Raw genomic sequence first — 27,986 nt, 5'->3', positions numbered from 1 at the left:
CACACACACATATATATATATATATATATATATATAAACGAGAACAGAGGGGGTTAACCGAGGGTCCCGATTTTTTATTAGTCATATCATAAGAAGCGAACAAACACTGACACCAAGGACAACATAGGGGAAATTACTTGTGCTTAATAAATGAAATAAAGAAACGATAAATTAATGGAAATTAAAGTGGATGAAAAAACAACTTGCTGCAGTTGGGAACCGAACCCACAACCTTCGCATTTCGCGTGCGATGCTCTACCGATTGAGCTACCGCGGCGCTGTTTCCCCATCCACTTTCTTGGGTATTTATGTGTACTAGTAGAACCCTGGGAGTGTTATCCAGCGCCACCCCTCACAGACCTTGGCGGCGGACGTGGAACGTCATTTTTGCCGCAGGCGTCAAGAGAACGTGATCTTTTTGGGTGAAGGCAACTGGTCAATAAACCCACACATGCTACCTGGAGGCATCAATGTTGCCGGATTCGAGGCCTTCACCGCAGAAGATCACGTTCTCGTATATATATATATATATATATATATATATATATATATATATATATATACATATACGAGCAAGCACAATATTCTAGTTATACAATGTTAGCTAAGGCGTTCTTGATCAGGTTGTGACTTGTCATGGAGGTTACATGCGGAGGAAGGTGATCCCACTCTTCTGATGTCCGTGGTAAGAGTGAATGAAAAAAAAAAGCATCAGTTTTGCAGAAAAGAATACGAAATTTTAGTGGGTGATCTGAGCGGGATGAAACATATTGAGGAGGCGATATGAACTCATTACGGAGATGAGGATGATGAAATATGGCGTGAAAAAGGCTTAAACGAAATAACTTACGACGGGATGCAAAGGATGATAGGTCAAGACTTGATCTCATGAAAGATATGCTTGCTGTTCTGTCGTAGTTAGAAAGAATGAATCGTGTAGAGTTATTTTGAACTATTTCTAGTGAACGAATTAGGTTATCATGGCTTGGATCCCAGATGGAGGCGGCGTATTCTAGTTTCGATCAAATGAGTGTTTTGTACATGACTGATTTTGAAGATGGAGGTACTTTTGCAAAGTTACGATGGAGGTACCCCAAAATTCGATTAGCGTTGTTAATTATATACGAAATGCGGTCTGCCCAAGAGAGGTTTGACTTTATGTGAATTCCAAGGTATTTATACTAGAACACAGTCTCCAGAGCAGTATTATTGATGTGGCAAATGGACCAGACAAGCGATGTTCAAGATATGCGCATATCTTTGCATTTCCTTATGTTAAGTTCCATCAACGATATGTTACACCATTTGTTATAGCGCCAAGGTCAGATTGAAGGGCCTTAGTGTCATCAGCGCAGGTTATTTCTCGATAGACAACACAATCATCGGCAAATAATTAATGTATGAAGAAACACAGGAAGATAAGTCATAAATGTAAACAAGAAAGAGCAAAGGCCCTAATACCGTTCCTTGAGGGACCCCAGATCGAACAGCAGTATGCTCTGAATTAACGTTATTTTCAGACACGAACTGGGAACGGTTAGTAAGAAATATTTCTAGCCAAAAGAGCACTTCGGAGTTTATGTTAAGCTGGCGCAGTTTGTAGAGAAGCAGTTTATGACATACCTTGTCAAATGCTTCAGAAAAGTCTAGAAAAATGCAGTCAATTAGAGAACGATCAAGGACGGCATGAAGTTTGTGAGGAAAAGATATTAGTTGGATTTCGCAAGAGTATGATTTGCGAAAACCATGTTGTGATGGTGAAAAAAAGGAATTTAATTCGAGAAAGTTAGCAAGGTTTGAAAACAAAATGTGCTCAAATATTCTGCAAGGAATGCTGGTGAAGGAAATGGGCCGGTAATTTAATGGTGATTGCTGGTTATCAGACTTGAAAAGTGGAATCACCTTGCTGATCTTCCATTCAACTGGCAGGGATCCCGTGTCCAATGATTGCTATAATAGCTTGGTTAATATAATGGATGAATACACATTTGTGGCTTTCAAAAACTTTGTGGTAATCCAATCGCAGGCGGGTGAAGAGGAAATCTTTAATTTGTTAATTATATTTTCAACACCGCTAAAATTCATTATTATAGGAAACGCAATGGTGTATTCGGAGCATGAAAATTCTGGCAGTGAGACATTTACGCCATCAGAAAAAGTTGTGCGAAAAAACGGCGTTAAGCACGGATGCACATTTCTCGGGCGAAATGGCACCACCATGCAAAGCTATCGATAAGGGTTACTGTGTTATCAGCTTTGGGATTTACAGAGCGCCAGAACTTTCGCGGATCAGTTATCAGCATGCATGGTAAAGTGTTTTGTTGATAATTCTGCTTCGAGTTTTTAAGGGAGGTCATGTATTCTTCGGAAGCCTGTTTGTACGATTCCCAGCTCATGTTTCTAGGACGTAACCGGGATAATTTATAAAGCCGCCTTTTTTTCGTTTGCTAGCCGCTTAAGGCTAACATTAAACCATGGTGCATTGCGATTTAAAATTAGACGGTGAAGAGGGATGCACTTGTTGGTTAATTCAGCGACACTGCTTGGACGCAGGAACCGCATTATCGATCCCTCTTGGACTTCATTAGGTCAGCAAATCTTTTTTCATTCATTTAATCATCCTTATTCACCCCCATCCCATACCCTTGTATGCCCTGAGGCATTTACCCTCGCATTAAAAAAAATTTCAGCGACACTACCTATAAACATGCTCCAGTTAGATTGAACACTACGGTCGCTGAAGTGGTTAAAAAGTATGTCTATAAAAGTGCAGAGCTCGCGGTTAATTGTCTCAAAGTTAGCGTTCTTGTAATCTCTAATAAACTTATATATTTTTAATGTTTAAGGTCATGAAGTGTTCATCTGAAAAGTAATCAGTAAATGATAATTTAAGATAAGCATGTAACTTTAGAAATAAAATCGGGTTCAGATGTTAGCAGCAGACGAAGAATATTCGACACGGATGGCGTTATTCTAGTAGGTTGACGGACTAGCTTGCCGGACAATTCGTCAGACATTACCATCACTTGTGATTTTATTGCACTGACAGCAACATCCTCATCCACTCTATTGTAACCCAACCTTGCCTGGAATCAGTCAAGTTGTAACCACTGATAATGTTTATGTTTAATGTTCGTGCGTATTTTGTGTCGGGCACACACGTCTGAATCATTCATTTCTAATCATGGCGAATTAGCAGCTAGAATTTGATACTTGTCAGCATTAATTTATTTAATCACGTGTACAGACTTCCTACAGCGCTTAAAATATAGAAGCGAGAAATAGTGGGGGAGATCGAGAGGCGTACAAGTGTGCTACATACATAGAGCACCGTGTTTCGAGTTAAGTTTCCTTTAAATTTACGTTTAAGTTTATTGAAAACGTCTTCATTTAGGTTTGAAACAAGCACCAAGCGTAACTTTTTGTTTTTTCTGTGTCATTATTTTTGTTTGGTGTTTTTTCGTTGGTTTTACATGCACATAGGCATGGTGCCGTCACTTCTTGTTCTGTATTAGAAAACGAGCAGGCTCCTGCTCACGTTGCGGTTTAGAGGGACCTCGTACTGCTTGCACACGGTGCATGCTTTGCATTTCTAGGTGTTTTTTCTAGGCGATTGTATGGTTTGTGCACTGTTCAAGCGAACCCCTCAAATAGCTTTCGTTCGTCTGGACCAACACGACGGTGTACGTGATGACAGCACCCATGATCTGAAAATAGAATGGGGAACACATGTGTGGGAATGTGCACTGTAGTTGCAACCTTCGCCACATTTTCAGCAAATGTGCGAAGTAGGGCTTGCTATCACTCTCGCGTTCGATCTAAAGGCACTTGTCAAATCACAGCCAGTTGTGTATGTGTGAAGAAGTGCGATTTTATCGATGTATCCAGCTTAAGACTAAACGTAGAAGACAGATGCACCCGGGCTGCGAAATTAAATTGCGGGGTTCACCATCCCGTAACAGTTCAGAATGCCATAGGGGACACCGTAGCGGAGGGATTCAGGATCATTTTGAACACTCCGAGTTAACTTGGACCCGAGCCGAGCGGTATGCGGGCGTTTTCTCGTTCCGCTCTCGTTGGAATGACCGCCGCGACGGAGAATCGAACCCGGGACCTCGCAGCCCTACACCACGGCGCCATAGCCACCGAGTCACCTCGGTGAGTATACCGTATGGACTCTTTCTGAGAGGGAGCATAAAATCAACGCTTCTCCATTAATCTTTGCTGTCCCGCGCGGTGTTGCGTTCCGCTGGCAAGCGTCGCGGTGCAGTCGCCCAACGGGGGAGCGGTGCGCGATATGGCTCCGAGATGCCCTCCAAATGATGTTCGGAGTGCACGCCACGTCGTTTTGTTGCCGCCTCCGCACGACGGAGATTAGCCGCACTGGAGCGCGCCCAACAATAGATAAAGAGGGGTAAAAAAGCAAACAATCAAGAACGAAACATTAAGCAAGTAAAGCAACAGTTTCTTTATGGTTCCATCCATAAATATAAAGAAATAAAGTACACTATGGTCGGTACCCAGTAGCTTACTTGTTTTTTCAAGCCCATGAAGTGACGTTAAAGCGGTGACGTAAAAAGTGTTAAGTAACCGAGCTGCCGCAGTTCTGTGCGAGTCCACCATAACATTGCGAACAAAGCTTCGAAATAGCAATAGGTTCGTATCCTTAAGTGGGTGTATATATATATATATATATATATATATATATATAGTTCAAGGAAATGTTTCGTAGGCCCAGTGCATAGGTATAGTTGAAGACACGAAGTGGCACACTTACGAAAAATGCATGTTTAATAGTTTCGGCCGTACCCTGGCCGGCACGTTGAACCATTAAACATGCAATTTTCTAAAGTGTGCCCCTTCGTTTCTTCAACCATATCTACACATATATACTGACGCGATGATATCAATGTATGTGCGATTAGATAAACATTCGTTTTAACACAACGGTGAAACGGTTCCGGGTGACAGCGAGAATACCAGGATTGAAAGCCTTATCGTTTTACGTATATATTTTAGCTTTTAGCGACACGCAGTACATGCAGGCTCAATTGCAATGCATCTCGCTCTTGAGCAGCTTGATCGAAGATGTACTTGACGCGATTAAGGCTTCACATCGCGTCGTCATGTCGTTCTTATTTTCGTGCCCTTTATATACTTTTGTTTTCCACACCCTTGTTCGATGTCACCCAGACGTCATTATACGAAATACACCGACCTTTTTCATGCGCTATAATAATTACCAAAGCGAAAAACAAGGAATCACAGTCGTTACTCACATCGGCGAACGTCGACAGGTCCACCACAAAGAACCCGCAGCCCGTAAACCTGAGGTCGTCGTGCTTCATGCTGTTCAGCATCATCCGCAGCTGCGAATAGGAATGTCTAGTGGCGCCTACTGCCTGAGATCTCGGTGAACGCATGCCGTGAAAGCACATTTCGCGCTCGTCTGACGCATCTGCCTCATGTGTGACCTTGCGACCAAATCATGCCTTGAATAGGAAGGAAAGCAAGCCGCATTCGCACTTTGAAGGGACGCCCAAGAAATGTACTTGATCAGTTCAACCTAATGAAGTACTCTTTCAAAACGCTATTAAAAATTAAGTGTGCCTGAGCAGACACTGTCAAATCCGTGACGTCACGGCGAGCTGGTGACGTCTAAGGTGCCGTCCGCCATCTTTTTTGGTTTTTGCGTTTTTTTTTTCTGGCTTGCCCAGCCTCCTCCTAAGGGTGGCTTTTCTCTTTCCTTTCTTTTTTTGTTTCGGTAGACAGGTAGTTCAGTCTAAGTAGAGAAAGAACATCTCGACAGTGACACTTTCATCAGTTGAAATGTCTTTTATACCCCTGTTACACGGGCACTTGCAACGGCCGTTAACGCAAACGGCAGTTGAACGCCGCAACGGCCGTGGGAACGGAACGGTGGTGGCTGCGCTCACACGGCACTTTCCATGTTCAGTAGGTGCGCTGCCGTTGCAACGAGTTATTACGTGACTCTTGAACTTTTTACCTCGCCAACTCGAAAACATTTTGTTTCTGGATCCAATTCGATCCATTGCGTTGCAAAATGGTTGCGTTTATTGTGGTTTCAACGTGGTGAAGCGTCCCATTTCACGTTCCATCGCTTGTACTAACCGCAGCACCACTGTGCATTTCCTTTTTTCTTTCGTACCGCGAGTGACCATCTGCGCGATTCAGTAGGTGCAGTGTTTAACGTGGTGCAACTTTGCGACGCGCATCCGAGAACAGCTGAGGAATGGCGCTTAGCCGGCCGCTTATGAATGCGACCGTGATCGCCCACCCGATTTGCTTCTCCTGGTTGCGGAAGACGACGAAGTGTGGCGACGGGTCGGATGGGCTCTACATCTGCTCCGCACAGAAGCTACATTTTCGGCGAAATCACCTCCGCATCCAGATTCTACGTCATCATCGTGTGCCTGAAGTCAGCCAGAGCACGTCAACACCAAACTTGAGGGTGTAAGTGCTATATTTTGCATTTTACGGCCACATCAAGTTTCGACGCGGGGCCGCCCCGCTAAACCTACTTCGCTAGTGGCGAGGCCTAGCAAAGGCTTCGGCCGCCGCACCGCTGCAGATGGCGAACGCGCTGCTCAATGCCGACGCCGACAAAGCCCACCAATCGTCTACCGGGGCCCCGGAGGACGAGGACATGGAAATTCGCGAATCCCAAGGACTTCTTCGGGCTGCTGAGGAGAACGAAGAAGACAGTGAGCCTTGGATCAATGTTACCAGTCGTGCCCGTCGCCGTCGGCTGCAGACACGCTCGACCACGCCCCAACTTTCCCGAACGCCACCGAAGCCCGTTCTCCGCCACAGCCGACCGGCGATGCGCAAGCCCCGACAACCCCCCCTTCCTGCCGATGATTACAAGTTGGCGGTTCGTCCACGGAACGGCCTGCAGCTCAACAAGGTGAGCCCAGGGAAGTTAGTAGACGCCATTACAAATGAGGCAAAGCTACAAATCGGCGCCACCGGATTCAAAATGCGCATCGACGAAGACCAAAACATCCTTGTTCTGAGCACTGCCTCAGAAGCTACGGCCTCAGCACTAAGCAAGATGCAAAAAATCACAATTGATGCAACAACATATGATATTGCATCATACGGAATTTCCCCCGATAACTCTTGCAAAGGGGTAATATACAACATCGATCACGACACCACGCCCGAAATGTTACTTAAACGCATTGAATCTCCCGGATACGAGGCGCTAACATGTAGAAGACTGGGAAACACAACCACCATGGTGATCACATTCTTGGGAAAAACAGTACCATATTACATCGAATTTTCCGGCCTTCTTCTGCGGTGCTACCTCTACAAGAGAACCGTGCCGCATTGCCGAACCTGCAACGAGACAGGCCACAGAGAGGACGTCTGCCCGCGGCCCCCCGCCACACCCAAGTGCAGAGAGTGCGGCACTTCGCTAGCAATGGAGCAGCACGAGTGCCACCCTCGGTGCTCTCTGTGCGGCGGGAATCACCCGACAGCAGCGAAAACCTGCCCCAACAGGTTCCTGCCGCCCGTCAACCGCCGGAAACCGCAGCAGACCCCGAGAGCAGGCTCCTCGTCTCCGAGGCCACGTGGCGAGCACTCAGCATCCCGCAAGTCGCGGTCCCCGAAACGACGCGGAGCTGTCCAGGGGAGGAGCAGTTCCAGGCCGCGTTCCGGTTCCGGTTCCAGGCGAAGGACCTCATCGCGACGACGGACGCCATCCCATGGCAGGACCTCGAGCCGTGGTCGTTCCGCAAGCGGCAGGAGGGGAAGCAAGGGTGCAGCGCAGGTCACGCAGCAGGTGAGCTGGGCACAGGTTGTTTCTCCCAAAGCTCGTCCCCCCACTCTTGACACAGAACTGGCACAGGCACATGCCCAGATTAGGCGTCTCACTGAAGAAAACGCAAAACTCAAATCAGAAATCACTAGCGTACACGCAGAATTCGTAGCACTTAAAGATGAATTGCTTGGAAGAAATAGCACTACCCCTACACAAAACACTTCAACCCCACCCCCGGAGAAGCGGAAACGGGAAGAGCAGCCAGCTCACACAGTCACTTCAAATCCGACACCACAACGAGCAACCGCGCAGCCCACTGCACCGCAGGGAGTCATACCCGTCCAATATGCCACTCTCCAGAAGGTAGAAGAGGTAGTAGCAAAAGCTATTCAGAGCCTTCAGACATCCCTACAAGCTACTATGCAGCAACAACTCACAGCTATACAACAGTCAGCGGCACAACAACAACAATTCGCAACTCAACAACAACACTCTAACACTCAGTTGGCGGAACGCATCATGAGACTAGAGGAACGCATACTAGCACTGGAAGCTCGTCAAAGCCGGCGCCCCAAGAAAACAGCTCATCAGACCCTACCAGAATTGCCAGATTCTCTGGGCTCCCCAGAACCCCATCTTGTGCACGCATCACCACCCCTTGATAACCAAGATGGCTCCGCCCCAACATATATGCAGTAAGCGCGGGGGCTCCCCAGGCGAAACCACGGTGTGGCAGTGGAATTGCCGGGGCTACAAGAACAAGTATGGATCACTGATACAATACATCGCTACATCAACAAGACCACCTGAAATCATCGCACTGCAAGAAACGAACACACACGTCCGCCTACCCGGATACGTCACTTATGGCACCGATACAGGGAGCAGCCTTCACACCCTGGTCAGTAAAAAGCTAGTGGCCGTTCAACACCACCTCCAGCAATCCGAACCGCTTGCCATTCTGCTCGAAATTATTCCACAGGCAACAAAGAAAAAGGGTCCCATGTTTGTTCTAAACGTCTACTGTCGGCCGAAAAGCGCGCCATCGGTCCTCAAACTGGTTTTAGAGCAAGCCACGCACGCAGCCGGCAACCATCCGCTTCTAATTGTGGGCGACTTTAATGCAGCCCACCCCCTCTGGGGTTATACGTACACCAACCCCAGGGGAAACATGCTTCACAAAGTTATTGAGGACCTGGATCTCACGCTCGTCAACGATCCAAGGAATAGCACGAGGCTCGGCACAAGTGTGCAAAGAGACACGAACCCCGACTTAACCCTCACCAGAAGTATCCCCCAAGCTTGCTGGACCAATCTGGAGGAATACCTAGGCAGCGACCACGCGCTGCTAGCCACCACTCTCCATGGTCTCGAATACAAAGCCAGGATAGGCACGGCTCGCCTCACGGATTGGACCAAGCTGCGGGAGATAAGAGAAGAAAGAGCTGCGAACGACCAGAGCCAACAGCTTCAGTCAATTAAGGAGTGGATCACTCAGCTTCACCAGGATGTGAAGGCGCACACCAAAATGCTTGAAACATCCACCACCACTCCAAGCATCGACGCTCGCTTGCTCCACATGTGGGAAGCCCGGCGTAGCCTGCTGAAGCGTTGGAAAAGGCAAAGATTAAATCGCAAGCTCAAGAGGCGAATAGCACTACTCACACAAGAGGCTGCGGAATACGCTACCACGCTATGCCGAGAGAATTGGCTATCCCTCTGCGACAGCTTGAGAGGAAGACTGAGTACTTCCAAGACGTGGAAGTTATTGAGGTATTTAATCAACCCGGCCAGCAGCAAAACGGAATCCCACCACAATATGGCTCGAGTAATTCACCAATTTCCTGGAAACGAGGCGGACCTCCTTTTGACTCTCAAAGCCCAGTACTTCCCCACACAGACATCGGAGCCTCTGCCACCCTACACCGGCACCCCTAACGAGCTCCTAGATGAGGACATTCATCTACATGAGGTAACAGCGGCGATAATGGGCTTGAGACGCCACACAGCCCCGGGAATGGACCAAATTACCAATAAGGCACTTGTAAATCTTGACAGCCCCTCGCTAGTAGAGCTTACCGCTCATCTTAACGAAGTATGGAGGACAGGAAACCTTCCCGAGGACTGGAAAATAGCCGAGGTTCGTCTGATACCGAAGCCAGGCAAGCCACCAGCCATTGAGAACCTACGACCGATCTCCCTCACTTCATGTGTAGGAAAGCTCCTAGAGCACATCGTTCTCAACCGGCTACAGCCATTCCTGGAGGATTCGGGGAAACTTCCAACAACGATGATAGGATTCCGTCCACACCTCTCAACTCAAGACATCCTACTTCAGCTGAAAGAGGAGGTGATTGTACCAGCGACACGCAACTCCCCCACGGCTATCCTCGCCTTAGATCTTAAAGGGGCGTTCGATAACGTCAAGCACACAGCAATCTTACAGAGGCTAAACGCGCTGGGCTGTGGGGCCAGGACGTACTCCTATATCAGAGATTTCCTCTCAGATAGAAAAGCCATCCTAAAGGTCGGGGACAAAGCCACAAACCCCTTCCTACTGGGCGGGCGCGGCACACCACAGGGCGCAGTGTTATCCCCTCTCCTTTTCAATATCGCCCTAATAGGCCTACCGCCGCTCCTCGATAACATCCCAGGGATCCGGCATGGCCTATATGCCGACGACATTACCATCTGGTCGTCCACAGGGTCCATAGGGGAAATGGAGAACCGCTTGCAGGAAGCTGCAGACGTGGTGAGCGACTATGCTAAGTCATGCGGGCTCAGCTGCGCCCCCCAAAAGTCGGAGCTACTCCTGGTCTCACCTCGAAAGAAGCACACATCCGACTCGCCCACTATCAACATACAACTGGAGGGACACACCATCGTTCCGTCTCAGAGCGTAAAGATATTGGGAATGGTTTTCCAGTCGGATCGCACCAATACAATATTAATTCAAAAGCTTAAGAATACAACAGCCCAAGTTACGCACATGATCCGGCGAATAACAACCAAGACAAGAGGCATGGGGGAGGCGGACACGCTTCGGCTTGTCCAAGCCTTCGTCGTGTCTCGAATAACTTACGCTATTCCATACGCACTACTCAACGAGACGGAACTGAAGAAAATCAACACAATGATCAGGAAGGCATATAAGCAGGCGATGGGCCTGCCAACCAGTACTTCCACAGAACGCCTACTACGACTAGGTGTGCACAACACGGCCGAGGAGCTGATCGAGGCACATTTATCCAGTCAACGAACAAGGCTGGCGGTTACGGAAGCAGGGAGGTCCATTCTCTTACGCCTGGGGCTCTCTGCCCCTCTGAGCCATCCGCCGCCTGAGACTGTGAGCTTACCCCATGCCATCCGGAGAAACATCACCGTACGTCCTCTACCTCGCAATATGCACCCAGTGCACCACGCAGAGCGAAGGGAGGCCCGCGCCCTGGCCATACACAAGCGATACGGGACTTTACCCTCTACAGCCTACACGGACGCGGCTTCTTACTCCAGACACGCAGCCACAACAGCCACCATAGTCGTCAACAAAGAACATCGGAGCGGCATTTCACTCACGCGAAACAATCCCCTCCAAGCCGAGGAAGCGGCCATAGCCCTCGCGCTCTCCCAAACAGAGGTTGAAGTCATAGTGACCGACTCCCAACAGGCGTGCCGCAACTTTGCTAGCGGCAGAATTCATACCACTACGCTCCGGATCATCAATCAAAAGCCGCCAACGAGATCAGTCATGATCATCTGGGCGCCAGCTCATCAAGGCATTCCTGGCAACGAGGTCGCCAACCACGTGGCTCGAGATCTGACCCACCGAGCCGACGCCGAGGAATCTGAACCCGAGCGCATGCACCCTCTAGTCTCTTACCAAGACATCACACAACACTACAAGCTCACCCGCAGAACATACGCACCCCCACACAAGTCACTACCTAGAGAGCAGGAGCGATGCCTCCGAGCTCTACAGGTTAATACATTCCCCCACCCAACCAGAAATCACCTCATAGACCCTACAAAATTCTCTCCGCAATGCCGCTTCTGCGCAGAGCCCGGGTCCCTCAGGCACATAGTAGGGGGTTGCAGAGCGGCTCCATTAAATCCTCCGGACCCTTACCCCACTAACGAGCTTTGGGAGAGAGCCTTGGCCAGCTCCGACCTCGAGGATCAGCAACGGCTGATTGCGAGGGCCCAGGACGCGGCCCGAGCTCAAGGCATCCTGGAATGAGGACGCCTCTCCAAAGCTTCATTCACCGAATAAAAAAGTTTATTCTCTCTCTCTCTCTCTCCTGGTTGCGCACTACGAGGCCTTGTCTGCAAAAAGGGCTGAACCGCAAGCTGTGCGCATTAAGAAAGCGTCAATCAAGAAGAAGCGGAAGGCGGCCGAGAAGCGATGTCGCATCCTCGCTGCACTCTCTGTGGTGATGTCTGCCAGGCAAAGGAGTGTGAGGACGCTTTCCAGACGACCGTCTTAGTACGACACCACCGTGCCGACGTTGTCGGATCAAGATTTCAAGGCCAACTTTCGCGTGACCCGTTCCACATTTGCCTACATCGTGAGCTCGTGTCCCTCACTAGCATGGGAGGATACGAACATGCGAGCTTGCACACCCCTACACCAGTGCGTCACCCTCTCGCTGCACAGACTGACTGCACAGAGCTGGTTGAACAGTGCCGTCATCCTTGTGTACACGGGCGCATTGTGTTTCTGAGCTCGCAGTTCGGCAAAGTAATCCTGCCACAAGTTGATAAGTAAATGAGTCAGTGACGCTGTCCAGGCAAAGCGTTTTTGCGCCGGCGCGCTCACCTGCAGCGGGGACACGTTGCTGCTGGGATCTGCCATCTTGCCTATTTCACGAGAAAACAGACGGAAACGGTGGCGGAACGGAGACCCGCGAGTCAATCGCCGTTGGATTTCCCACGGCGCTCGCGCTGCCGTGCAACTCCGCCTAACTGCCGTTAAGGCGAACTGCCGTTTCCCTTAACGGCCGTTCGAGTGCCCGTGTAACAACAGGGGTATTAAGTGTTTCATTTGAAGTAGTAGAGTTATTGAAGAATATCGTTGATACTCTTGAATGTGTTACTGGGAACGTTCACTGCTCTCGATTATTTAATATAAACCGTTGCTAATCTGTGAGCAGGTAGAATTTAGCTAAGACATTATAACGACGCAAGCCACAATGAACAAACCTGTGCTAGCAGGTCGTCGGAGTAATCAGCCATTGACACTCCTTGCACTGCGCTCCGCAAATCGATGACCTGAAATATAACAGCGTGTCCATCATGCCACATTTTTCAAGCCAAAAATTAAATGAAACAGCTTTTGGTTACTTGACGTTCATGCGCTTATCTGTAGACTCCAACATGGTATGTTGTTTATATTTGTAACTGCTAAGGTACGGTTGTAAACTTTGTGGGCTTCAATCTATTTTTTTTAAGTTACCCGCCTTGGTAGCTTAGTGATTTTGGCGTTGAACTGCTAAGCACGAGGTCGCGGGGTCGAATCCCGGCCACAGCGGCCACATATCGATGAGAGCGAAATACGAAAACACTCATGTACTCAGGTTTATATGTGCACGATAAAGAACGCCAGGTGGTCAAAATTAATCCGCAGTCCCCCGGCGTGCCTCATAATCAGAATTGTGGTTTTGTCGCGTAAAACCCCATTTAAAGAAAAACCTTTTAAATTCTTATTTTAGGTAATTTCTCTGATCGATGGCCCCAGTATGTGCGCATCTCGTGTTCGGAATAGCCGCACGAAGGCTTACGGCTCCCTTCATGCGGTGCGTGGTGACGGTGGGCAGCAGGACGCTGAGCCAGTGCAGCGAGCCGAAGAAGAAGAAGAAGAGTCGGACGCGGAACTCCAGCTCCGGGATGATGGTGTAGTAAGCGGCCGCGCACAGGATGGCCACGCTGTACGCGTAGGCGTACAGCAGGCTCGGACCGAGCAGCGAGCTGGCCAAGTCGACGCAGTTCTTCAGCAGCGCCAACTGGACGCGCATGTGGTCCACCAGCAGCACTTTCCTGCGAACGCGCGCTCCGCGTAATTAACATGCTTCTGCCACCGCGTAGGTGGTTTTCTTAGCTCTCCCCGCCTTGCAGACTTGCCGGGCGTACTCGCTCTGCTGCGACACGTCTTGCACAAGAGGAACAAGTTTGTGGCATTTGATCAACCACTTCACTGTAGATTCGCTCTAAATAGATCCTAAGATACCCATTGGGTCGACGTAATTTCTTTTTCTATAAAATTCGGGGCGTTTGGCCGATGTGTTGATGACTGAGCGACAGTGCATGAACTTTCTGTGAAGAATACATTATTGTTATTCTTAACTTTCTGTTAAGAATACGGTACATTGCAAATCATACGAGGCCAGATTCACCAGTATGAGCGTAATGGGCAGAAGTAACGAGGTGCTTCCACGATAAATGTTGGAGGCATAATACATGAAAAGAAAGAAAGATACCTGTGTTAGCGATACGTCTGTGGTGTTGTGCGATTCTGTGTTTGGATTCTTTAGATGCTTTTATAAACTAGCACGTGTCTTGTTATTGACCGATCTAGGCTGGTATTACACGCAGAAACTTCCCGCGCATGTGTGGCTGGCTACATGTGACGCTGTTTTCTAAGAATAAAGATAGTTGGCACCCATTCTTTTCGCCTGTCTTTTCCTTGGTGTTTTGCGTCTTTTTCGGTGTATAAAGCACGCACCAGCCAGCCCAACAACAAGCTTTATTCTGATACTCCCAATGCGCATTAAAATTCTGGCAGAAGCACTTATCTCACGGCGACTGTGGGCATCAGTGCGAATATATATATAACATTCAAGCAATGTAGCGACGCACTGCATTGCTGATGACATGTTTACTTGAGCCTGTAAAGCAGGCTGAGAATGCTAATCTCATTATTGCACCCACTCGCCACAGCGCCACCACAGACCACAGCGCCTACACCGGGGGGCCCCAAACTACGGCCCGCGGCTGGATCCGGCCCGAAGAGACCTCCGGACCGGCCCCCGCGGTGGCCCTCCCGATGGCGGCCGGACCGTAGGCAGGCCGTTATTCTTCGCAAAGCTCTTCTCCATAAAACCTTGGGCTATGGGGCTTGTTCCCGAGAGCCGGCTTCACTGCAGTTACACGCCGACGCATCCGCAGGCGCCTCGCGGCCGACGAGGCATCTCCTCGAAACGGGGAGAGAGAGAAAAGACTTTATCGATCGGGGACGAATCGTCGCCTGCTCGAGTTTATGCTACGACTGCTTTTCCCTCCGCGTGGCCATCGCGTGCCACGCCGGCCTTCGACGCGTTCGTCGAACGCCAACTAGACGCACGCGCATTCGCGCATTCAGGTGCTGCGGTCGACGGTGGGGCTTTGTCGCCCGTATCCATCCCCTGCACAAGACGTCAGTAAGAAGACAAGTGCGGCAAGCTTTCCGAGACGTTAGTCACAACATCTTAGTAGTTCGTCGAAACTTTGCGCTCGCAAGCATGCAAAATAGAAACGATAATGCTCCTTTTCACACATCTGGTGCAACGCTATGGAGGCTGATAGGCTTATCGCAGTGGCTGCGTTCGCGCCTAGAAACAGTTCGGCGTTTTCTGACCAATTTTTGCGAAAATGTCCTTCACAGTATAGGCTCAGTTACGAATGAAAAGGAAAATATCTTAGAAATAAATAAACCACGTACTTATATGCGGCTACTAACACGTTGTCTTATATCGCTTTGCTGTTCGTTGTTTTTATTTTTAGCGTTATTTATTTGCAACCCGCCGCGGCATTTGCTCGGCAACCCGCCGAGCAAATGCTGCTGGCGCGCAGCGAAGTTCTTATGAAAGAACGCCCGCGGAGTGATCCATTCTGGTGACCGTGCCTGGCCTTCACAGCGTTGCACCGAGTGTATGAAGCCGAGTACAGAAAGATTACTCGACAAAAGCTTGTTTTTTACTCGTCCTGAAACAATAACATACACGGAAACGTCGTTAAAGCCTTAAGTACAAGAATTTCAAAGTATGCTGGTACATTCCTTAAATTTCTGCGATATACGGACATTAACAGATAATTTAGCGGTAGCAGAAAACTATTCGCTTAGTTTCACGATCGTCATCGATGGTTTTTTTACATAACTTTTCGTCTGTTGCGAACACATTTATTGCCGTTGAAGACGCCCTAATGTGCCTTATAAAAGATGTGGTCATATTCCGTATTTCCTGTCGGTAAAAGTTACAAAATGAAATCGATCGCCAGCAAGTTGTGTTTGTCATTTTCTGGCGAATAACAATAAACGCTAAATTGTTAATTATAATGAGGTTTGAGAATTGTGATTACAAGTTCTCTCTTTTTGCCACTTCGCGGGTTTTCCGAGTGAACGTGCGCGCGCCTTCGTCACTGGCATTTGGCGGTAAAAACAAACTTCTATAATAACTATAAAATGCTTATTTCGCTCCTTTTCTCGTCCTTACGCCAGAAGGTCAGCACTGCTAGTTAAGATTTGTCTTTGAATAAAGCAGGGCGCTTAATTGGAGTAAAATACTAATTTACCAATTTTATCTGTATCTTTATTGTCCGGTCCTATGGCCAGAAGGCTTCGAGACCTTGGTCAGGTAAAGAGCTTCGAATGTCACAGTGAAGAAATGTTCACCAAACGTGTCCTGCCAACCGAAGCCTGCTTTGGCGCCGACGTTCGTTCTTTTTCGCTGCCGCCGCTGGCACTGCAGTTCAGGATTAGCCGACTCCCGAGAATGAACTTATAGCGGCAGCAGCAGCATCTGCGTCGCAACAGAATTACGCAGACGTTCGCGTCTACACGAGGCAGGTGCTGCTGGCACGCGTCGGCACGGGCTGTCGTTCGGATCTCTCTCTCTCTCTCTCTCTCGGAAGGCCGACACTGCACCGGTCTACGCGGCCGCCGGTCGCCACAAACTGTACGGCTAAACGGAATGGGCCACTTCTCCTAAACTTTACTTTTCAGCGTCAGCTAAAACAGCGCACGTCCTCACTTTTATCACTGGGACGCGTAGCTTCCTCTTTCGTTTCGCGAGCGGGATTAACGTTTCAGGGACCAGAGCCGCAGCAAGCTAAATTTGAGCGGACGGCGATTGAATTAATAGCAACGAGATGAGAACGTATGCACGATATCAGACACAGACGTTGGTGAGCTGGGTACAAATGTCCACCTGCTTCAGTTTTCATGTCTCCCTCACTGCCCCGTCTTTCATGCTGCCTAATAATCGCAAAAGCCCAAACTCGTTTAATTTCGAAGCCAGTCGGTCTCGCGACCTCTCTGAGTCACCGCTGTAAGTTCGCGTTCAAACTTCTAGGCACGACGTCCTGCAGTACCAATTCCTTTGTCACGGTTCGAACGGCACACAGAAACGCCATTTGGCGCTGTGCCTGCATTTGATTTTGTCGCAAGCCCCGTTAAGCTTTAGACGTTTCCCTAAACTGGGTTTTTTCGCATTATGCACAACTACAGTGCTGTATTTTGTGAAGTAAGAAGCATACAAGACTGGCATGGCAATGATCGGCCATGTTCTCCTTATCAATAAGACGTTCTGCAGCTATTCAGTCGATCTGTTATTGTATCTTTTTTCGGCTGAAGTGTCTTTAACGAAGTAAGGTCGACACCACGTCACTGCACGCCTCCAGCAGCGCTGGCATACTTGGCATACGGTCCCTTTATCGCAGTAATGTATAGCAACAGTGAAGCTTCTGTCGTGGGTTAACATATTGCTTTCAACAACCGCGGGCAAAGTGCGTGCAATCCTAGCATGCGTGTCAGACAGAATAAAAAGCATTTGATGAAGACTGAAATGAGCGAATACGTTTCTGCGCTGTCCTGACCGTACACTTACGAGCGCCGATTGGCCTAAGATTAGTTTGTTCTGCACGGAACATTGCGCACCACCGTGTGTGCCGTCAAATCACTTGTTCAAACACAAAGTCCACCTGCTTTCCGGAGTGCTCCTCGATCGCAGGCACTGGTCCAGGTTCCTGTAGATGCAGCCCAGGTAGAGCGCGACGGCCCTGGAGATGTACATGAGAAGGAGCCGAGTGCTGAGGCACATGGCGGACAGGTACACGACACCCACGAACCCATTGCTGACGGCTAGGTTCATGACAAGCGGGTCCAGCTGGCGACCATCTTCTGCCAGCAGCACCGTGCCGAAGTGCGAGTGGACGTTCAGGGCCACGTTCAGGATGATGGCGGCAACCTGCGTGGGAGGAGACACACTTGAAAAGACTGCTCCGTCCCTCCTGCTCCGCTCTTGGTCCACTGACAGCGGAAATATTAATGCGAAAGCACTGTATGGCTCGTGGTGCGGGAAATCCGGCGTTGGCGTGACCACGTCGTTGTCCGAAAAGTCTACGATCCCACCGACCCTTGGCGTTAATTAAGGTGAATTAAGGCAAAGTTAAGTAAGACAGAGTTAATTAAGGCACTCGAACCCACGATCTTTGGGATTAAGGCGCAGTTCTTTAAGGCGCTCCAACCCACGACCTTTGGTGGGAGTCGAATCCACGACCTTTGGTGTTAATTAAGGTGTTAAGGCACAGTTATTTAGGTAGAGCTAGTTAAGACACTCGCACCCACGACCCTGCGCTGTGCGCACCTTGTGGCAAACACCATTGGTCACGTCGCGGCACTTCTCCTGACGCGGCCGCAATGCTTTCGCATTCATCCACGTAAGTGCCCCTTGAATATTTGTCTTTCACTTTTATACTTTGATGAGTCTGTATATATCTGATAATCACGGAGTAAAACCGTAAGTGCTCCAATGTGACCGATAGCATAATTAATTAGGATCGATTTTAATGTCACTTACACTGCCCACCCGAAAGCATAATAGTGGGCCCAACAATCTGAGGAGCACGCTTGTTGAATTGCCAGTTGCTGAATATGCCTGCTAATTGCGAGCGTGTCGTCGGCCTCAGAATCGTGGTCGTCGTCATCCTACATAAAGTGAGGCCGATGACTGCGTGCCAGTCGGAATCACTGCCGTAGTACACACGTAGCGAACCGTTTTCAGTTGGGGCCCCTCACTGCAGCGGGTTCGAAATTGACAGCACTGCAAGTAGAACATGAAAACGTATGCACTGGCAGCCCCGAAAAAGTGAGTGCGAAAGAAATAACAGAATGGTGCGGGCAAATGGTGTTGCTCTCCCTTGGTGTCCTTTTATTCCGAGCCGTGTTGAAAGGGAAGTCAACCAACTGTTGTCGGTGTTCCGCGGGGGGAAACGAACGATTCGCCTGCTGCGGTGCCATCTCTGTGCTACGATGGAGACAGCTGCAACCCGCGCACCGATGCCTCGTCATGCCGGTATGTTCAGACTGCTGCTACACACGGTGTGATTTCGCTGCTATCCTTCGTATACGACTCCTGGCCACTGGCCGTAGCTGCTTAGTGGTTTTGGCGTTACGCTGATTAGCACAAGGTCACGGGATCGAATCCCGGCCGCTGCGGCCGCATTTCGATGGGGACGAAATGCAAACGCCTGTGCACGGGGTACTGGCTGTTCGTTAAAGAACTTCAGGTGGCCCAAATTAATCTAGAGTCCCCGACTACGGCGCGCCTCATAATCAGATCGTGGTTTTGGTACGTAGCACCCCATAAATAATGACATTACGCCTGGCCGTCCTACTTGCCGCATGTGCGCAGTACAGATATGAAACGGGCGCGCGAGCGACCGTGCGCAGTGCAGACTCTGGCCAGATTCGGCGTCCCTGCATGCATGCATGCACGGTCGCAAAAGTTCGTATCGTCATCAGGAAGTACAAGATGAACTCATTTGCACGACGCTCCTTAGTTTTGCACGAACATTGTCAATAAAAGCACTTCACAGCTAGCGACCAGCAGTTCACAAAGGCGCGTCGTCCACTGGCGCGCGGCTCCGATGACACCCGCCCATGAATCCAGTGGCCACCGCAGCCGATGGCGCTTGCGACCCGGCCGGAGCGTATGAGTACTTATTTTAGAGCACAGCTATAGTAGGCGCCCCGAGCGTCGGCGTCCCTCGTAACCGAGCGAACAAGCTCAGCCAAGGATGAAAGACCGAGCGCGGAGCGCAGCGGGGAATGAAAGACGGCGATAGCGAAGAGAGCGCGAGGAGGAAAGCGGAAGAGGTGACATACCCGTGATATTTTGGTGTAGGTGAGGGATATAAAACTATTTACACGGTGTATTTACAAGAGATACATAAACATCAGCAGAATCCCGAGAGGCTGTTGCCACTTCGTCGTCTTCACCGTCGTCGACATTGTCCTCTTTTCCCACCGTAACAATATTACGCGTTTAGTGGCTGCTTGGGCTCTCTGTGACGTTCGCCAGCTCCACGACTATTATTGGCGTCAGAGATCGGGATACTTGTGCACAGCACCACGGGACGCTGCTTCCTCGCTTCCATCTAGGGCTGGTCGTCTGCTCGCATGAGGCACACGGTACGATCTGTCCACGGATCCGGCGTGCGACTTGTGGCTACTACGACGTCCAGCTATTTCCAAGTTTCAACAGGTTGTAGCGTTAGATTGGACGCCGTACCCGTGACGATATCAATATATTGTTACGGGTACGGCGATGTCGCGAGGTGCTGCCAACTCAAATCAGCCGCTCCACTGCTCCGCAACTGTTTTCGTGCCGCAGCGGCAACGTGTGGCGCCGCAGTCGTCATCGAGGAGGCACCATGGAGGTCATAGTACAATGTGGTACCGGCGCTGTAAGGTCAGTGCATGCAGCATACACGAACACGCCTTGGACGTAGCTTACAGTGTGGAAGTGCAATGTTCGGATATAATGAAGCGAACAAAGAGACTTGGCTATCGCGAGGAAATTTCACCAGACATAGGCAAGTGTTTGCAAAGTCTTGGGTATGGAAGTTTATTTAAGGAATGAGAGAGATCGTCTTGAGGAAGACAGCTCTACCCTAGCTGCTGCTATGCGCCGGGATCAAAGAAATGGAAAACAAAGAGGGCTGTGAGTGATGATGATGATTATGTGTACAGAAGGTGTCAGTAGAAATTCTATAAGATGAACTTTCACAACCGCGAGTCGAAACCGTACTGTGCAGGAATGCAAGTAATGTGCAAATTGCTCTGAAATTGCATTTGCTGTCTGGCCAAGGTTCCAGTATTACGTCTTCCGTAAAATACCAATCGGTGATATAGGATAGAGAATCAGCCAGCGTATTCTGTTCATGTGCACTGGGGGATAGTGGGGGCGATGGCAAGCCTTTCTTAGAGGCAGGAATTGTCCAAATTTGCATACATCTGCGAAGGTTCCTTTATTTTCCTTTCACGCGCGGTCAAGTGCCAACATGAGCGCCTTACCTGGAAGGTCACCATGGCCCATGCGAAGCGGACTGTCTGTCGCTGCACGTAGGGAGGCACAGCAGTGTGTAGCTCGATGAACCCACAGATTCGCAAGAGCTCGACAAACTTGGGCGCCTGGACCAAGAGGAGCACGTTGTTGAGCGCAGCCTCCACGATGAGCGCCGCCATGAAGGCGATGAAGATGGTCTTATTCAGCCGGTCCGTGTCCTTCATGGCGTGCTTGTGCCGCTCCGAGTCCACGAACAAGGTCAGGCCGACCGCTGCGTTCGAGCACGTCGCGCATACCCATCTCGTGGTGTTCTATTAGTTCAGTGAAACGCACATCTTAACACAGCCATCGAAACATCAGGACGCCGGTGCACTGAGATACTTATGAAGTGAAACGTCGATAAAACATCTATCTTTTAGGGCCTTTCAATCCCTCATACCCTCCCCCATGCAGAGTAGTATATGTAGGACACTGTACACATGTCCGCAGAATCGTTTCATTAGAGCTGTCTCTCTCTCTCTCTGCTCTTAAAAAATACACCGCAAGGATACTCTGCCACGTTCTTATGCCACGTACTTATGTAGAAATAGGAAAAAATAATAGATATTCTGGCGTTACTTAAACTAGTCACTTGAATTTCACTGCATATATCTGAAAGTCATTCCTCCGCGCTACAGAAATAGCGCATTTTACAGCGAAGCTACTAAGGGCTACTTTCCCCACTATCGTGTCCGCGTGTAGAAAAAAAAAAAAAAAAAACTCGAAGATAGTGCAATGCCGGGCTGACCCGCGGCGGAGGTGACGCAAGCGTTGAGCACTTCCTTTACATGAGCCAATACCGGAGATGGTAGTTTATAACTTCTTGCTGGGCTAGTTGGGGCATTGCTTTGAAGAACCAAGTTGCGCATTCAAAAAATACGGCCACAGGAAAAGGCGACGGAGACGGAAAGAGCGCTCTTTCCGTCTCCGTCGCTTTTTCCTGTGGTTGTATTTTTTGAATGCGCAACTTGGTTCTTCAAAATCCGAAGATGGTTCAATACTGGGCCGACCCACGCTGGAGGTGAAGCAGGCTTTAAGCACTCCCCGTACGTGGGTCGATCCCGAAGATAGTGAAATGCCGGGCCGACCCGCGGCGGAGGTGCAGTTCGCCATTAAGGGGCACACGTACACAGCTTCGTTGGTCATCCTTCTTCACAGAGTGGAAGGGAACTGAGCTGTTTAGAGAAGGAAGTTAAATCAGGTTATACAGTTCAAGGTAAACTACAAGCTTCAATGATAATGCAATTATTAGTTTGAAGTAAGAGTACGTGCCTGTAGTACGGGACCTTTGCGTGAGAACACAGATTCACCGCTTAGAAATGGTACCGAGGAAAGCGGTTTGGAATATTTTTAACAAATACAAAAGGATAGCCTCACCAACTTACAAATAGTATACCTACACGAGCGCCACGCTGAAAAAAAAAGGGCCGTGTGGTATATTTGCGAAGTATTTTGCTTGGATTAATCACTGTAAGCACACCTTTGTCTAAAGAACCCCTGACAACACGAACGGTCACCACACTCACAAACACACTACAAGAAAGTTCTACAATAAAAACAGCTTAGAAACAGTTTTTCCCCCGTTTACAGTCTCAGCGCACTGGAACTTTCTCGCTGAACATGTATTTCAGCCTGGTAGCTTTCATGAAGCTGTTCAATAGCATTTACCACACAAAACATTTTTATCACGTTATTTTTACAGCCCTACTTGCTGCTGTACTGAGTATTGCTAAATGGTTTTGATTCTCCAAGTGTGTGCATGCTTTGTGTATTATATGTATGTTTTCTTTGTTTTTACGACGCCTCGTTAAGCCAGAGAAGACTTGCAAAAAACAAATAAACAAATAATAAAGTTGAGTGTGACCTACGTATTTAAAGTCTTACGTTCAATGTTGTAGTCGCTGTTAGAAGCATCTTTCTTATTTCGGCACTTTATTTTTACGCACACTGACACTGCCAACGTGCGTCCTCGCCGTCTACGAATTCACGAAGCGGCACGTTACGCCACTGGGCTCTTCATTGTCAGCGACTTCGCGTGTAAAGTCGGCAGTCTGGCACGCAGTTCTTCTTCTGTGCACTTGAGTGGGTTTTTTTTCTTCTTCTTTAGCGACAGCCACAACGAAGGAGTTGTTGTTAAAACTTGGTTCAGGAACTGCAAGTGGTTGATCCTGCTGAAGGAAGTGGTCGCGACTAACCCATCAATCGATTAATCTCAAAGCCCCCCCCTCCTCCCCCCATCTTCTCATTGCTTAGGCAAAATGTAAACCAGTTGACTACTTGCCTAAAAGCATTTATGCCTTTCACATGCATTTTGACACATCTGGTAAGCCCAGAACAAAAATTTTTCTTAAATGTATGGCAGCGCAGCAAACAAAAATGACAGAACGCATATGCTGTACTTCCAAGTGATTTTTATTACATATACACGCATATTTTATGCACACATGTATGAAAAAAAAAAGATTATCTTACACCATGATTTTACTTAGAATCAACAGCAAAACAGAAGAATTACATGAGTGAAATTGTGTATTGTAAATCTAACAAGCTTAAAGAGGAAAAGAACCGCGACTTGAGACGGGACGTGAGACGAAGTAGTGGAGAGGATGAGCGGTAACTAGCAACTGAGGTTTACTACCATGAAACACATAGCAGCAAAAGGACGCATCATATCAAGGCACGCTGCGCGCTGATGCGTCCTTTTGCTGCTATGTGTTTCATGGTAGTCAACCTCAGTTGCTAGTTACCGCTCGTCCTCTCCACTACTTCATCTCACGTCCCGTCTGAAGTCGCGGTTCTTTTCCTCTTTAAACATGTCGGACCAACTGGCCCAAAGTTCCCCCCTCTTAAACCTAACAATTTTGCGCAGACGTGTATTTGCTTATTTCACTTGTTTCAAAATACTGTGAGCCCATTGCGGGCCTTTACAGGCTGAAAAAAGGAACGCAAACTACGTAACTACGCAAGACATGAAATGTTTCGTAACACGGGAATCAATCATGCGTTACAAGAGAAATAATTTCACAAGAACACATCAGACAAGCAGCAGTTGCTGATTTCTCGTAGAGGCGACAACGAAATCCGTAGTGGCCTAAATGTCCGAATTAAGATTGTTCCACTACAAAATTATTTTAATTACAAAGAGTGTTTAAATTATTAACTTTGGTTGATTAGGGCATAAAAAATATCAGCATAATTTGTGCACAGAGAAATACTGGCAGGGGGTCACAAGTACACGCTGGGGGATATCTCTCGTGCGATCGGTGCAAAAATTATTAATCTCGAAGTTTCTCCGCGAGTTTCAAGATACGGCAGGTGCGCTCTCGTAAGTAACACGGATTAAATATCGCTTGGAAGTGCCGTTCACGTGTCCCTTTCTGTTTGCCGACATGCAAATGAAATGGCAGTACTACGAGAGTTCGTCCAGACCACGTGAAACGTTTCTCGTCGTCGTGCGGGCTTACTCAAGTGGTAGCACCATATGCAGAGCGGGTAGAGCAGGTAGAGGCTCGCCCTCTTGGCCCGCACGCGCTGCGGATCGGCCGAGGCCAGGTTCTCGAGGAAGCAGCAGCCCAGGAGCCGCTGTGCGCGGCCGATGACGCGGAATCCGGCGTAGAAGGGCCGCCACTCGTTGCGCAGCAGCTCCCGCGCCAGCACCTTGCTGGCCGCGGGGCTTCGCTGCTGGGTCGCGGGCGCCACGCGGAACATTTGGGTGTCCCCAAGGGGAACGGCGCGAAAGGTTGGTTTCTTCCTTCCCGACTGTTGCGTTCGTTTGACTCACGAAGAGAACGAAAGAAAACAGTCACGGAGATCAAACAACAACACAGGATAACGACACAGGATCACGAGTAGAACAACGAACAGCATTTAGGGCTGAAGCGTTGGTGCAGTTTTTGCCCTTAAGAACTGTAACGGTGGCTTCGTCACCATCTAGTTCTGCGCCATTTCGGAATAGTTTGTTCTGTTAACGGTTTGCGATAAATGTTCAGCTCCGATACATCAGTATGACGTCACAAATTTCCAAGTATTTTCGTTCATTTTAGCCGTTTTTAGATTGGTAACGTTCTTAATGTTTTTAGGTCAAGTACTTGGCTTCCGTAGAATGCAATGCAGTCACCTCTTTTACCGGCAAGTTAAATTCCATGACGTCACGGCACGGCTGTATCGCGAGAGTCGAGGTGGCGTCGCCACTCGTGCTTTGTTGGGCGTCTTTCCTGGCTTATCAAGCTTCCACTCGAACTACCTCAATTTTCTTTTTTTTTTCTCGTTCTATGGGCAGCATATCAATAAGTGAAAAAAAAAGAGTAACACTAAAAACATTGCCAAACAACAAAAAAAAACACTATGTTTGCTCACATGAATGTCAGAAATTTTCATCTCCTGTGACTTCTCTTACTTTATGCGCAGCTTTTCCTAAGTCGATGGCCTGGTCACTCGTCATTAGGGAAAAGCACGCCACCGAGAAACGAGTCACTTTTTCGACTCACCCGCACATTGCCGACTGGCATCAAGCGGCGCTTCGGTCAATTACGAGCTCCTCCGAGCAGAGTGAAAAAGCCCGGTGTGCCCGCCCACTTCTTTTCGCGAGAATATCGAACTTCGTGCGCATCTGGGGCGGTGGGCGTGCCCGCCCGCCAGTAGGAACGCATCGATCCCGGCGCGCCATCGTGAGGCTGTTCACTGAAACCCATCGATTGGCCTTTATCCCAGTAGTGTTGCATGCTCGCTGGCTGTTTAACGACGAGACAGAAGAAAATTGATCGTGGTGCACTTGCGTGTGCGTACTCCTATCACACGCCAATTAATTATGTTGATTAAAAATTTTGTTTGAACACATTTCTTGCCTCTTCACTATCATGAAAAGAAACCAACTGCAGAATGGGTCAAGAATGTTTCATTCTTCAGCTAGTTTTGTCAAGTCTACGGAATGTGGACTCATTTGAGAACTCTATACAAGATCGTCAGATTTGAGGATATCATCTATATTACGTCTAGCATACTTGAAAGCATTTAGTCAGCCATGAATACTGGGAACGCACCTATTCACCCATTTGAAAAATCTACGTGATACGTTGTGAAAAATTTGGCAGACTCCACTGTAGTTGACGTCTACGTAATGTGAATCAGTCATAATTTGCAGAGAAGGGTTGTATGAATAATGTAAATGTTGGGTTGCGAACAATTATGCAGAGATTGTATGTAAGGCAATGTTTCTAACGGAAAGATATAAGACTGAAAGCCAAGTAAGACACAGCGGCGCATACCAAGTGGCCAACGTAGCGATGGCAACGTTTTTCCCCTCGAGTGAAAAACAAAACAGAATAAAAGTGAGCGGTAGCCTGCGCCAATAAGAGGTGTGCCGGGCATTAATACCAATGTAAAATAAGTGAAGAGGTCTTTTTTTATGAAAATCCTATACGAAATTGGGAATAAAAAACCAATTAAATCTAAATTAAAAAGAAACGTACGCAGCTTGCACTAGTGGTGCAAGGCTGGAGTCAACAGTGGAGCTTGGGATCACCTAGCTTTTACGTGGCTTTCCTAAGTTGTTTGTAGGTTTTGCGAGGTTATGTTAGGTTATCTTAGTTGTTGGTAGGCTTGACTATGTCGTTTATAGGTTTTGCGAGGTTATGCTAGGTTTTGCTAAGTTGTTGCTCGGCGGGCTTGGCGCTGGAAGTTTTCGAGCAGTTGCAGGCCGGGATCGCTTTCTCGGCGACGTCGAGGGTTCAGGCGCCGACTCTCGCGTTCCCTGGACTGAAACTCGGGATCCTCAACTCGGCGTCACCTGTTCTCAGCTGCAGCTTCGGCGCGGTGTTCCGGACCAGCTCGGCGGCGACGCATCGCTTCTCGCTTGGAAATACGGCGCTCTTCCTGGTAAGCCGCTTCTTCGGGCGTGCGGACTTTCTTCGGTCTTCCTATGGCAGCAACACGTACGCATGGAGTAGATGTGTGTCGCCGCGCTGGCTGTTCCGAGCTTTTTCTCGCCTGTGACGTCAAGACTCCGCCCTAGCGCGTGGGGTGTGAGGAGGTTACGTGGCTCGGTGCTCTCGCAGGTGGTTGCTAGGCAACGCGAGGCGACGCACAGCTGGGCTGAGTTTTCTGGTAACGCTCCACGGTGGAAGTAAAAGCTTAAACAGCTCCGCTGTTAAAAGCAGATTTGAAGGCTAAATCAGTGGAGAATAACAGGATGGTAACGTTAGGTCATGGACGAAGCAGGCTGAGTAGCACAAGGTTTGGCCAGCAACAGGAGTCGTCCTCCTGACCATCACATGTAGATATTGTGTAATACTGATTGGAAAAATTAGTGTAAAATATAAAGGTATTGTAATGCTCGGCAGTGATTTTCTATACCAGTTCTACAAATCTATTTCCAGTGCGATTTATTGGCTGTGTCAGTTTCCCAGAAAAGTGTGCCGTTGTCCCTGGTGATAGATGTAAGCGATGCTTCATACAGTATAGCTTCAGGTAGATGTTAATGGCGATCATCCGCTGGCCAAGCACTTACGAAATTGGCTGGGAGGCCTCTTGTCTTAGCAGGCCGCAAAACTTAGGCCAGAAGGAAATCGTTTGAAGTCATGACAAAGTAAAATAAGTAGTAAAGGGGAATACGCAGGTGTAAATGAAGTAATAAATGAATATAACAAGATGTGGCCTAAAGATGACGCATATATTTGTTAGAGCCAGTTGGCGCGGGACCAACCCCACCATGGTTGGCGTAATCCGCGATTATGACAAATAACAGGCATGCGAACATAACATGAAAATAGCGTAAATGAGGAAGTGATTGAACACGGGACAGAAGTGAGTGTCCAGATCAAGTGGAAAGCAAAGAACAA

The 27,986-nt window shown here is 48.6% G+C and overlaps 1 protein-coding gene across 1 annotated transcript; it reads right to left on the bottom strand.

Moving 5' to 3' along the window:
• Positions 1 to 2,824: 2,824 nt before the first annotated feature.
• On the bottom strand, positions 2,825 to 24,858 carry LOC126543726 (uncharacterized). Its single transcript, XM_072284747.1, has 7 exons — positions 24,615 to 24,858; positions 21,206 to 21,382; positions 17,744 to 18,071; positions 13,570 to 13,825; positions 12,992 to 13,060; positions 5,280 to 5,369; positions 2,825 to 3,707 (listed from the first exon to the last, which is right to left on the bottom strand). The coding sequence occupies exons 1-7, from the start codon at positions 24,856 to 24,858 to the stop codon at positions 3,606 to 3,608; spliced, it is 1,266 nt and encodes a 421-aa protein (XP_072140848.1). The 3' UTR covers positions 2,825 to 3,605.
• Positions 24,859 to 27,986: the final 3,128 nt, after the last annotated feature.

Source organism: Dermacentor andersoni, chromosome 10 (genome assembly GCF_023375885.2).
Source record: "Dermacentor andersoni chromosome 10, qqDerAnde1_hic_scaffold, whole genome shotgun sequence".
In the NCBI taxonomy this organism is placed as follows: domain Eukaryota; kingdom Metazoa; phylum Arthropoda; class Arachnida; order Ixodida; family Ixodidae; genus Dermacentor; species Dermacentor andersoni.
This window is presented reverse-complemented; position numbering and strand designations above follow the sequence as displayed.